At 31.8% G+C, this 14,369-nt stretch overlaps 1 protein-coding gene across 1 annotated transcript in view; it reads left to right on the top strand.

Annotated features, from left to right (window-relative positions):
• The window catches only part of LOC142352926 (uncharacterized), a 28,216-nt gene extending 17,087 nt beyond the window's left edge, over positions 1–11,129 (top strand). The window contains exons 3-4 of the mRNA XM_075405082.1: positions 7,014–7,036; positions 11,027–11,129. Coding sequence (XP_075261197.1) covers positions 7,014–7,036; positions 11,027–11,129 — 126 coding nt within the window. The remainder of the gene's footprint in view (positions 1–7,013; positions 7,037–11,026) is intronic.
• The last annotated feature ends 3,240 nt before the right edge of the window (positions 11,130–14,369 follow it).

Below are 14,369 nucleotides of genomic sequence, written 5' to 3'. Positions count from 1 at the left end.
CGACAAAACTGAATAAAAAGAATTGTTACATTTTTGAAAATTTGATCATAGGTTGCTTTGTAGCTGAACAATTTTTTTTGGTCATTCAATTGTATCTTTATATTTCAGCAGGAAAAGGTGTCAAAATTGTTGTGCATTCAGTTGCGTCCTAAGATTTTAACGTGATAGATCGGCAATTACCTACTATAATTAATCCTGAGGCCCAAAATCATTCAGGTCAGATGTGACTGCGCTATTGTTAAAAATGTCGCATCTGTATATCAAACTAATGCAAAAAGTTCATCGATTTAGGAACAAGATGTTATCCTTCAACTATTAATACGGATGTATTAAAAAGAATCAAGTTTCCACTTAATATTAAAAATTGAACAAAAAATTGTTTTCAAACGACTTAATTGTTTAAATTTTTGTTGGTTTTTGGTTTTCATTTCATCAAATTATATCACGGTCTAAATACAACAATATAAATCCTTAGAATAATACAACAAATCTGTTAGTAAATTAAAAGAGGGGTTGCTTTTTTCCACTTTTCTGTAAAATTTATTGCAAATTCCAAGGAAATTTTGATTTTAAAGACGAGTTGACAAGATTTTATCTTTTGACCGTTATATTATACTTATTTTTTAGATTTTTTATTGGAAATTTCAACAAAATTTACATAGCTGTATACAAATGATAGCATTTCGTTCAAACTAGCACAAATTTAGGATGGGTAAGTTGGGTATCCGTCAGCGAATTCTAGCCGAATGGGTGTTTAATAGAATGAGCAAGTATGAAATTTCTAGCCGAATGCATTTATTTCATTGGCCACAGAATGCGATTGGTTAAATAAAAGTACACTGAATGAAAGAAATGACAAACTAAATTAGCAGTCGTGGCCTTATTATCTGTGATGTGCGGTCGGGTTCACTCGGCCTCTCCAAGGTCGCATTTACTGGGGTTTCGAAGGGGTTTCTACCATAGAGGGATATTTGTTACGCTATGTTATTACAAAAAATCTTTGCTAAGAGTGCTGAGAAATTTGGTATAATAGAACGTTTTAAAAACTGACGAATGAGAATTGGAATTCTTCTGGTTTTTCGTCATTTTTTTCATTCTGCTAGATACCCATTAAACTAGATAACTGTCAGATAACTTTGCATTGTCGTCCTTGCTCTGCTTGAAGTATTTTAAATTTGTAAATGTTTGCAGGAAACTTTTCGCGCGAAAATCTAGGCAGTGGAAAAATTGTAAGTTAAGATGCGTACTGGATAATTAAGAGTTGGTATTGATTATCAAGGGAGTGTTTCAAATTGACGACGTTTCAAAAGGACGACACCAAAATTTTATATCAAATGGACGACATGGATATATGATATGATACAAAAGCTCAATATGCGCTGATAATTTAGTCCTAGTTGACGGACTAGATGTGATGGATTGGGGCGCTCTTCAACGTTCGGTTGTGATAGATTCATATCAAGTCCCACGGGACACTGAGGCGTGGCCATGGCCCGCGAGGAATGGCCAAATGCGGTAAAACATATTCTCCTTCCTTCTTATATATGGATGGTTGTAAGTACATTAAGGTCAAATTGTCCATATTTAGCAATGATTAACAATGAGAATTCATGCATTCGTGGTCCAGTTAAAAAAAAACTCAGTGTCTTCCAGATGATCCACCCGCAATAATCAAGACTTATTAAATTTAATACCTAATGAAGATCAGATATTTTTCTCCAAATGAGGAATATGTAAACTTGATCGTAGAAACCAGAATTCTGTTCCACAGTTGTAGAGTAAAAATTATGAGGGAATTATGAGATGTTGTATTGGATTGTTGGATACAGTCATCACTATCTAATATAGCTCATAATTCTATGTACTAATAATGTGAAGAAATAAGCTAAGCATTAGCGCTTAATGCTCGAGCTATACAGCTAAGCAATTAGCCATCGCGCTCAGCTGAGCTTGTTGTTGTTCGCGGCTGTTCCTCTGCTGCTGGGCTTGAATCGCCAGCCAGTGAATTGTATGCTCGCATAGTTGGAAAAATTACTCCTACTACAAATTAACAGCTTGGCATCAGATAGATTGCATCAGATAGCATTAGTAATGATTGAGTTCTGAATTGCATGTAGCACTGCTACAACTCATCCCACTTTTTAAAAAACTCAACGTTTTTTCAGTTTGTGAATAGGACTTCTTCTCTGATTGATCCAGATTGCCTTATCTTGTTGCATCCATTTGTGGCGTTTTCAATAATAAACGAATATATCTGAGTGATAAATTGAACGTCGCAGTCCGAAGTCAGAATAAAAACTATTGATAGCAACAAAAACAATGCAAGAAAAAAAAAGTCGTAACAGTTAACGAAAGGAAGTTAGTTTCACAATATTAAGGTCGTGAGCAATGCTACAATAAAGACCTAACTCTGGCATTGATCATGAGATAGTTTTTAAACAAAACAGTTTCAATCGTTTGTGCATAAAAAAACAAATGTTATCGATTTCGTTAGGAAGGACGAAAAAAATAACAAAAAATGCAATATGTTTCCAATCTAGGAATAATAGTTCAAATGAGTTAGAAATTGGTGACCAATTTCAAAAGAAATTTAATTTCTATGTTTAAAAATGTTTGCATATTCTGAAGACTCTGTTGGTTTTAAAAATTTTAATGCTGATTCATCTTTTGAGAAAATGTTTGTGAGATAACTCATGGCGTTGCAATAATTTTGCCTGCATGTTTACATTCGATCTGGGATAAATTTGTCCCAATATTTGTTGCAATTTATTGCAATAAATTATATAATGTATTGCAATAAATAGATATAACACAGGGAAATATCTAATATGGGGAATTAACATGAGGACAATCTCATACCCATAAAAATCTAAGCAACCCGGGCCGAGGATTTTCCCCGAGAGTATCGGGGAAAAGAGTGTATAGAGTGTAAAAATAAAAAAAAATACATCCCTATTTCTCCACTTAGCTAACGGTCGAAGAGTGTAATTACAAGAAAAGTTATTTTAAAAATAAAGGTCGAAGGAGGTAGTGAGGATCGATCACCCAAACTTCCCTATGTACAACATGTTTCTTTTGATGTTTGCATTCCCCATTGTGCCAACTGCTACAATAATTAAACGTTTCAATTTGGTTATAATGGTAATTCTACAAGAGTGTAAATTTTTATCAGTCCACCCTAAATTACACTCTTTGCATAGAGTGTAAACAGAGTGGAGAAAAGAGTGTAAATACAGTTTTTTTAAAAAAAATTAAACTTCTACATTCTTTTGCCTGATAAATAGGAGTCGAATTTGCATTACACTCTAATCCCCGCTGATTAGGGGTGGTTTAAGGGTGACAACTCGGCCCGGGAACTGAGGTTTAAAAAAGAAGACAAATGTGGTCTTTAGAAAATTTTTTAAAAGTCAACAAACCTTTTTTGAACTGTGAACGAATCGTATAGTTGTTGACACGTGAAATTAGTATTGAAAGTTCCATAGTCATCCAGATCAGTAGTTTGCTCATCAGCCATTTTCAGCTTCAAATTGCTTTTGTTTATGTAAGGGGCAGGTTGAACATAATACATTTGCAAATTTGAACTATACTGCAAAGACCTGAACTAATTTTTGTAAAATTTAATCTCAGGAAATTTTTCCCTTGCGCCAGGCTGCAAAAATATCTTACCTAATGATTGTAAAAGATTTTTTTTGACGCGAGTAAATTGTAAATTTGAATGAGGCTGGTTATGTTAGTTAACATTATTAACGATTATTATGCTATTATAATAACTATTCCATCGTACTAGATAGTTATCTTTGAATATCTTACAAGAACTTGTAAAAAAATCATGTAAAAAAACTATGTAAAAAAATTGAAAGAAAAATATCTAGCAAAAAGGATTAGTGAAAATCTAAGCTAAATACTAATTATGAGAGAACCCTTATCCTTTTACAATGATTGTTTTGTCTGTTTGATGGTACTGGGCGAGAGATGATGCTGACCTTTGCTTTAATGTTAGTTGACAACAAATTTTGAACAGCTTTTTTTGGTAGAATAAATTTATCTGTTTAGCGTTGATTTTGCCAAAGCAGCACTAATCCATCTTCAAAATTCGTTGAAGTTTCGAGCCAAATCAGATAATTGAATTTCCTTTAGTTGCTAACCACTATCAAACATTTTGAAGTAACAGTGATCAAGTAAAAAATTTTTTCAGGCAATTTTGAAACGAGTTAGCTCTCTTTGAAAAACGTTCTAACTCCCATTGCTCTAAGCTGACATTCCGAAAGTATGTTTACCGGTTACATCCAAACAAATTGCTATAATTTAATCAGACTTGCTTTTGTTTATGTAAGGGGCAGGTTGAACATAATACATTTGCAAATTTGAACTATACTGCAAAGACCTGAACTAATTTTTGTAAAATTTAATCTCAGGAAATTTTTCCCTTGCGCCAGGCTGCAAAAATATTTTACCTAATGATTGTAAAAGATTTTTTTCGACGCGAGTAAATTGTAAATTTGAATGAGGCTGGTTATGTTAGTTAACATTATTAACGATTATTATGCTATTATAATAACTATTCCATCGTACTAGATAGATATCCTGCAATATCTTAAAAGAACTTGTAAAGAAAAAGCATGTAAAAAACTATGTAAAAAAATTGAAAGAAAAATATCTAGCAAAAAGGATTAGTGAAAATCTAAGCTAAATACTAATTATGAGAGAACCCTAATCCTTTTACAATGATTGTTTTGTGTGTTTGATGGTACTGGGCGAGAGATGATGCTGAGCTTTGCTTTAATGTTAGTTGACAACAAATTTTGAAAAGCTATTTTTGGTAGAATAAATTTATCTGTTTAGCGTTGATTTTGCCAAAGCAGCACTAATCCATCTTCAAAATTCGTTGAAGTTTCGAGCCAAATCAGATAATTGAATTTCTTTTAGTTGCTAACCACTATCAAACATTTTGAAGTAACAGTGATCAAGTAAAAAATTTTTTCAGGCAATTTTGAAACGAGTTATCTCTCTTTGAAAAACGTTCTAACTCCCATTGCTCTAAGCTGACATTCCGAAAGTATGTTTGCCGGTTACATCCAAACAAATTGCTATATTTAATCAGACTTATTAAATTTAATACCTAATGAAGATCAGGTGTTTTTCTCCAAATGAGGAATATGTAAACTTGATCGTAGAAACCAGAATTCTGTTCCATAGTTGTAGAGTAAAAATTATGAGGGAATGATGAGATGTTGTATTGGATTGTTGGATACAGTCATCACTATCTAATATAGCTCATAATTCTATGTACTAATAATGTGAAGAAATAAGCTAAGAATTAGCGCTTAATGCTCGAGCTATACAGCTAAGCAATTAGCCATCGCGCTCAGCTGAGCTTGTTGTTGTTCGCGGCTATTCCTCTGCTGCTGGGCTTGAATCGCCAGCCAGTGAATTGTATGCTCGCGTAGTTGGAAAATGTACTCCTACTACAAATTCACAGCTTTGCATCAGATAGATTGCATCAGATAGCATTAGTAATGATTAAGTTTTGAATTGCATGTAGCACTGCTACAACTCATCCCAATTTTTAAAAAACTCAACATTTTTTCAGTTTGTGAATAGGACTTTTTCTCTGATTGATCCAGATTGCCTTGTCTTGTTGCATCCATTTGTGGCGTTTTCAATAATAAACGAATATATCTGAGTAATAAATTAAACGTCGCAGTCCGAAGTCAGAATAAAAAATTATTGATAGCAACAAAAACAATTCAAGAAAAAAAATAGTCGTAACAGTTAACGAAAGGAAGTGAGTTTCATAATCTTAAGGTCGTGAGCAATGCTACCATAAAGACCTAACTCTGGCATTGATCATGAGATAGTTTTTAAACAAAACAGTTTCACTCGTTTGTACATAAAAAACAAATGTTATCGATTTCGTTAGGAAGGAGGAAAAAAATAACAAAAAATGCAATATGTTTCCAATCTAGGAACAATAGTTCAAATGAATTAGAAATTGGTGACCATTTTCAAAAGAAATTTAGTTTTTATGTTTAAAAATGTTTGCATATTCTGAAGACTCTGTTGGTTTTAAAAATTCCAATGCTGATTCATCTTTTGAGAAAATGTTTGTGAGATAACTCATGGCGTTGCAATAATTTTGCCTGCATGGTTACGTTCGATCTGGGATAAATTTGTCCCAATATTTGTTGCGATTTATTGCAATAAATTATATAATGTATTGCAATAAATAGATATAACACGGGGAAATATCTAACATGGGGAAATAACATGAGGACAATCTCATACCCATAAAAATCTAAGCAACCCGGGCCGAGGATTTTCCCCAAAAGTATCGGGGAAAAGAGTGTATAGAGTGTAAAAATAAAAAAAATACATCCCTATTTCTCCACTTAGCTAACGTCGAAGAGTGTAATTACAAGAAATATTATTTTAAAGATAAAGGTCGAAGGAGGTAGTGAGGATCGATCCCCCAAACTCCCTGACATTCCGAAAGTATCTTTACCGGTTACATCCAAACAAATTGCTATAATTTAATCAGAAAAAATAATGGAAACATTGCTTTGTTTTTGAATCAAATAATTATTAATACAATTATAATTATAATATAGTTTTCTGATTTGCAATTTTTTTTGTAATTTTTTGTTTATTTTCAAACTATTGTTTTTCTTTTTTTAGCTCAAAGAAATTACTGAATACCTATATTGACTCTCTGCATAAACGTGCTTGACATGTTAGACAAATTTTCCGAGATTCTCTCGTCTTATTTTTCCAAAAAAAATTATATTTTTCAGTGTCGTAAAAGGTGTGCTTTTCCCATTCTTCTGCAATGATCTTAACACGTACTCAACCATAAAAAACTTTTGTGATCACGAAGTGTTGACTTTAGGCTAAAATTAAAAAAATTTGGTTGGGTATTGACCTCCAGTTGCAATGTGAAGCATTATTTTCTTCGGAACGTTTGAAGAAAGTGGCTATTTGGATATGAGTATTTTTAGTTTTTTTTGTTGTTTTAGTGTGACATTAATTATGTGAAATCGTACCAAGTTAGTATGAAGAAATGTTATCTTGTAAAAGGTTGCAAGTTTCGTAATAATGAGAGCCAATATTTGCTTAATCTTGTAGGTCTAATTACAAGAGTATTAGGGAATGTGAAACCGTACTAAGTTACTACAAGAAATTGTTATCTTGTAAGAACTTGTAAGTTTTGTACTTAAGAGAGCTAATATTTGCGTAATCTTGTAAGTTCTATTATGAGCGTACTAGGGAACTTTATATCGTTCTAAGTTAGTTCGGGACATTGTTATCTTGTAAGATATTGCAAGATTCTTACTAATGAGAGACAAAATTTGCGTAATCTTGTAATTTCTACTGATGAGCAGCGTATTTGGGAATGCGAAAACGTACCACGTTAGTAAGAGAAATTGTTATCTTGTAATGACTTGCAACTTTCTTACTAAAGGAAGTAGGATACTACAATTTCTTGTAAGTTTTGGCAAGAGTCGTACTAAGAACACTTATATTGCAAGTTCATGCAAGAGGCATAATTAGCATGTAGGTTTTGTTTAAGAAACTTGAAAAATTTGTACTAAGGACTCAAAAATCTGCACGTTGACTTGGTAGAATTAGTACAAATTTTGCGATTTAAATATTCCTGAGTGACTGGGTAAACCCGAAAGTGCTGAAAGCTAAAAAATTAGTTTTAAAATCCCATTAGAAAATTTTCTAATATTCCTCACAGTGGATCATGTAACTGGACCCATATTTACAGCCCCCAATTGAAAAATGCGATGAGCAATCGTATCACAGCCCAATGCATTACAAAAGCAAGATTGAATTAACAAAACTTACATGAAAATGTTGCTGTGTAATACAAGACCATGATTCGATATTAGATTGTTAAATATGAGTGCAAAAGGCTTACAGAGAATTTTTTGTTATTTTTGTGACTGAAGAGCACGGGCCACTGAATGTCTCATCCGAAATAAAAGTTATTTTTAAAATTTCACACCAAAAACTTGCGTAGAATAAAAGATAATTTCTAAGTTGAGATATTTTCTGGCTTCCACTTGATAATACACTCAACTGATTTCTCAGAAATTGAACATTTTTAATCAAAAGTAGCAAAAAGTGAATAGTTTTTATATTTTTACATATTTATTTATTGTAGAGACAAAATATATAATTAGATAGAAACAATATGAAAAATCATATTTGATGGGAGAAATAATGAAGATTAAAAAATTTTAAAGAATGAAACCTAATTGTTTCAACTTTTCATTATTTCAAATTTATTCTAGTGATACAAAAAAATTATAAGACAAAAAAAGACAGCATCAGATATTAAATGTATATCTAAATACTGCTTTATGTTATTGAGGTTAAATTATGTGAATAGTTTTATGTGAATAATTATGTGAATAATTTTGATAAAAGTAACAAAAACTAAAAAAAACAAACTTTTTTAAAAATTTCTTTGCCTGTGTAATTTGTAACAGCCTTGAGAAATTGTTCCATGAGAAAATTATACATTACATTTCGCATTGGAATGTTGAAGCTCAGATATTTTTTAGATTTTTGTTTCTTTCTTCCTGACCAATGTGACATTTTTTTTCACTGTGGTTTAATATTTCAATTAATTTTTCAAAGAATATTTCTCAAAGGATACAATAAATTGGCAATGAGCCAAAAATTAATCGTGCCCTTTCTGATTTTTGAAATATTTCTTGATGAAAAATTGGTTCGATAGAAAAATTGGCAAAACTATCTTTTTGGATTGTTGCCTTTGCAAAATTTTAATTCAAAAAAGTATATGCTTATTGATATTAACTGCTCCATTTAGACTTTTTGGATTAATTCTTCCTCCCATTTATTATCTCTAATTTATAATCTCAGGTCTGCACAATAGATGATCTTCTGTTGATAACTATAAAAGTAACTTCTAATGTTGCTATTAACAAAATAAGCGCAAACAGTCTGTTGCCATTGCAATGCAAGTTGAATTCAAACCTCGCTTGCATTTTTGCGCTATAATTAAATTCTTACGAATTGTTAAAATTAAAAGAGGGAATTTTTTTTTTGCTAAATTAATGAATACATTGAGCGCATCTTCACTTGGGTCATTACACTCGATATATAATAAATAACTCATGATGATTGGTCATTTGATATTTTGATCATATAAGTATTTAACTTAGCGTTCACGCTTCTAGATATACATGTTTTTTTTCAGAAAAAAATTTCATTTATCTGCAGTATTGATGCATGCAAAAATTGTCGTAACAAGATCAGTAATTATAATTGGAAGGTCTTATAAAATATCTTGATAATCCTAGATATATTATGTAGGATTATCAAGATAAAGAGTTAAAAAGTATGCATGTAATCATTATTTAAGAATGGGCAGGCAATGTCAAGTTTGAGGTCCAAACCAAAAAAACTCTTTTTTTGTTCAAATAGTTTTATAAATGAGCCATAGAAAACATGCCAAACCTGACAAATCGAGCATTCCGAAATTAAGAGACCAAACACCGGCAATTTCTTATGATTGAAAGTCTTTTGATTCAATAGTTTTTTTTTCATTAATGAAGAATTAGACAATTAATCATGTTTGGATATAATATGAAAGTTTTTATGAACATTGACGAACACGCATGAATTTTAATGATTGGGTTTTTGCTGCTATTCTTGTTTTTGCTAGGGAACCTTAATTTCCTTGTAATAAAATGTAACACTGCAAAAATTTCCTTCTCAATTTTGTGGGCTAAAATGCAGTTTCAGAGCTCGCTGGATAATCGAAAATATGGCAATTAAGCATTATACAACTTATTTTTATTATCAAAACTAAAATGAATTGATTGGATACCAACAATTGAAAAAAAAACGGAATCAAAAATTTGTAATAGGTTCAATATTATAACCAAGGAAGCAGACTGGTAGTTGATTTGACACCTAAACAAAACGATTTAGAAAAAGTGTTTCTTAACTCTGAAGTATGGTAAAGGAAACTACAGTACACAAATTTATATTCATTCAGCCACCTTTAAGAAAAATTTTATTCGACCCTAAACCTAGCTTGCACAAAAGTGCATACAATTTTGGGGTTCACTGCAATATCGAAAGATTTTTGTCAATTTTTTAGATATTTGCAAACTATTTGATCTAAAAAACGCTTTTGCTTTCAGAGAACAAATTGTGTCTCCTGTTAGGAGTGTCTCGTGTCTCGTGTCTCGTTTATACACTGTTTCAATGTTGTGCCCGGGTGGTCGTTTAAGAGCCTTTTTTCAACCGTTATTCCGTTATGATTGCGTAAATGTTGGAAAAATGTTTTTAGAAAATTGACCATGTCGTATGACATGCTTAAAAAATTTTAGATTTGAATCAAGTCAAATTTTTCTGCCTTTCTGTTCTCGTCCCCCCAGGCTTAGATCCCGGACCAAAGCTCGATATGTCCAGACCAAATTGAACGCACGAGAGGGCGTCATGCGCTCAAAACAACACGCAAAAATGTCTGGACATGATCAAATGAAAGTCTGGATATGAACGCAGAAATGGTCTGGGCATCACATAAGCGTGCAACAATCTGGAAATGAGCGTACGAAAACTTGTTCTAGCTAGACATATGTATTCTTATGTATGCACATAGGCAACTTGCGCCTGGGGCGGACAGGACATACCGACTTTTAGTCTGGGACCTCAACCTGGGTGGGTCACCCGCGTTTGAATATACTTATTTGTTGTGTTAGTGTTGTGTTAATATACTTATGAGTTGTTGTGAATTGTTGTTAGTGTTGATCGCATGATACTTGGCATTTCTGACAAGAAAATTTGATTTTTGTTTATTTGAATTGATTCCGAATTACTTTTTACTTTGTGTCAATTTTGTAGTAAAAATAACATTTGGCTCTTGTTTTGGTGTTTTTTATTTGCTTTCAGCGTCTTGGAACATTTACATACGGAGGTCTTCAACTCGGGTCTTCAATCAGCCGTGTTCCTCGTCTGTTCCAGCTGGAACTGTCTGTATTTATAGCTGTGCCTTCTACTGCAACACTCTGCTCATCCCCGGACAACTGTCGATCATGGAAAAAGACTTCAAAAGGAGGAGGAATGACGGTGACTACACTGAGGCGTAGCTTAAACTGTGAAACTGTTGATTTACAGAGTTGTCAGAATTTCGATATGTTCCGCAAATTTCAAAAATAAATTGAGATTTTCCTAAATCAAACACATAAGAGCCAATAGCTGTCAGTGAGATATTATATTATTGTATATAGATTATATAGCTTTACTAATATATATATACTAGATTATATATATATATATATATATATATATATATATATATATATATATATATATATATGTATATATATATATATATATATATATATATATATATATATATATATATATAGGATTATTATATAGATATATAGATTAAATATATAATATTAGGTTAAAGCAAACCATTTAGGGAACTCGATCTTTAATTTTGATGCTCGGTCATGAAAACGCAAAAAGGACCTCAAATGTGGGCAAAGCACATTAATTCGATCGGAACTTAAAGAAAAAATTTGTGGATTGCAAGGAAAGCATGAAATTCTCTCTCTGAAAACATAATATATGATAACGTGTTTTCATTTCGGCAAAAAAATGAGTAGTAGTTGAATTTCGATTGGAAACTTTTCTGGTCTGTAATAATCAGAAAAAAAACAAAAAATTGCAAAATTAGTTTTTAAAACAGACAGTGGAATTATTATGTTTTGGATTGTCAAAAGCCACGAAGAAACCAAACCTTGTCGAAGAGAACAAACCTATTTGGATAATGCGAAGTGTTCAACTATATTGGTAACCAAAATAGATACTTTGGCAACAAAATGTCAAAATAACAAAATTGAGAGATTCGTTTTGCATAATGAAGTTAGCAGAAAACCGTTGAAATGTTTTTTAACCGAAGACTCTTAAGAGATAAGGAAGTAGAACCAGCCTTCTTTTTATTCGTTTCAAACGTCTGTCAGCAGTTTGAGGTATGTTCCTCCAAGAAATTTTAAAAAAAGTGAGCCGAAGAAGCTAGAATTGTTGGATCAAATGAGTCAGCAACCCTCCTCAGGGTTTTTAGGCAAAACAAATAGCACTATTGTTAACAACATTTTCAAATTTAGCAAAATTAACAAAAAATTAAGCAAAAGTTTTTTGAAATGTGATCAAAGACAATGGAGATCATTCCATATTCACGAATATTTGAACCTCGATAACTGCCTTTAAAACGTTTTCTATGTTAACCGAAGCTAGATCCACCTTGGTCTAAAACGTATAAGCACATGGAAAATACTGCAAGGATATTGAAAATTTGTATGGCAAGAAAAAACATTGATGTGTAAAAGACTGCACGATCTTTACATGGACATCAAGAAAAAAAGCTGTCAGCAAAATCATCAAGACACAGTAACAATGACAATGCACAAAGATAAGTTTTTGAAAAAAATAGTGTTTTACAAAAGAAAAAAGATTTTATTTACGGAAAATAGGTGAAAAAGTTCCTCCATTCACATACGCCTGGAAAACGAACTTCAACTTGTTAATGAAATAGTGACAACGAATTGAATATATAAAAACGCAATGGAAACAATCTGTTGCAATTGTAATGCAATTTGAATTCAAACATTGCTAGCATTTTTGTGCTATGATTGAAAGTTAAATTTAAAGCAGGGAATGTTTTAAGATAAAATAATGAATGCATTGAGAGTAGCTTCAGAAGTTGGATCATTATACTGGATATAATTTAAATAGCTCCTGATGATTGGTCATTTGATATTTTGAACATATAATCACTTATCCTAACAGTCTTGCTTCTGAAAAACATGCTAATTTTTTAAACATATCTGATCTGCAGTTTTGATGCATACAAAAAGCGTGGTTACAAGCCCAGCTGTTTTTATTATGGTAGGTCATAAAAAAGTCTTGACAGTCCAAAGAGCGGGGAGTAGAACTAACTGAAGATTAAAGTACAATACAACGGAGGTAAATCGAAAAAAGATAGATAACACTCCGACCTGAACTAATGCTTAGGAGACAAGTCAACCGTATGTAAGTTCAAAATACAACATCAATTGACCGTCTCAAAAGTCAATAAACTATTTAAAGAACTCTAAGGGCCACCAAACGAATTGTTTCTTGTTGCTTTTCATCTTGGTGACCAAAATTGATAACCCAGCTGATTTAAATTGAATTAATACTTTAAATTTCCATTTTGAGCTGCAGACCAACAAAAATTATTTGCTCAAATTGTTGTACAATTGAGCTATAGACGAAATTTGAACAATTTTCCATTTGTTTCAATAAAATTGTCTTCAACACGTTTGTTTTAAACTAATGCGATAGGAAAATTCTCCTAATACTTGCTAAGTTCTGAACAAAAATGGAACTTTGAACAGAAGAAATGACAACTTCCGAATCTAAGAAAAAAAACAAACGGAATCTAAAAGACCAAACATACCGACAATTTCTTCGATTGAAAATCTTTTGAGTAAATAGTTTGTATCATTAATGAGGGATTTGAAGTTTAATTAATTGCGGAAATAAACAGGAAAACTAAACCTTAACGAACACGCATAGATTTTCGAGCTAGAGTAGATTTGTTGCTATTTTTTGTGAAAATTATAATTGTGAAAAAAACCTAAAAATCTTGATTTCCTTGTATTAAATTGCAACATAAAAAGAATTTTTTAATTGATTTTTTGGCGAAGAAGTGCACTTTCAAAGCTATTTAGATAAACCAAGACATGGCAGTTGAGAATTATAAAACTAATTATTATTAAAATTAAAATGAGTTAGTTGGATACCAACATTTGAAGAAATGGAAGCCATAATTTCACAATAATTTCATTACTGCAACCAAAGGATCAAGAGCTGATAGCTGAGTTAACAACTAGGCGAAATGATAGTTGTTAAAACAATTACAGTGCACATATTTTTACAACTTCGACCACATTTAAAAAATTTTATCCAACCCTAAATCTAACTTGCTCAAAACATTTAAACAATTTTGTGGTTCAGGGCAACATTGTTGTCACATTTTTGGATAATTTCAACGTATATGATATAAAGAATGCTTTCTCTTTCAGAGGAAAAATATGCTTCCTGATAACAAAGTTTTGTGTCACAATTATTTAGGGAAAGCCTCATATACGGTTTCAATATTGGAAAATTCAAAAAGCGAAAAAACATTTTCAGATCTTCTGAAAAATCTAAATCTGACCGCCTTTCTTATTCGTAATATTTAAAATTTTACAAACTGCATTGCCCTGCGAAGATGTCCTAACCCAATTGAATTTGGCGTAGAAGTTTGTCCTATCTGATTTAGCAATATTTGG

Source organism: Convolutriloba macropyga, chromosome 14 (genome assembly GCF_964194025.1).
Source record: "Convolutriloba macropyga chromosome 14, txConMacr16.3, whole genome shotgun sequence".
NCBI lineage: Eukaryota > Metazoa > Xenacoelomorpha > Acoela > Convolutidae > Convolutriloba > Convolutriloba macropyga.
This window is presented reverse-complemented; position numbering and strand designations above follow the sequence as displayed.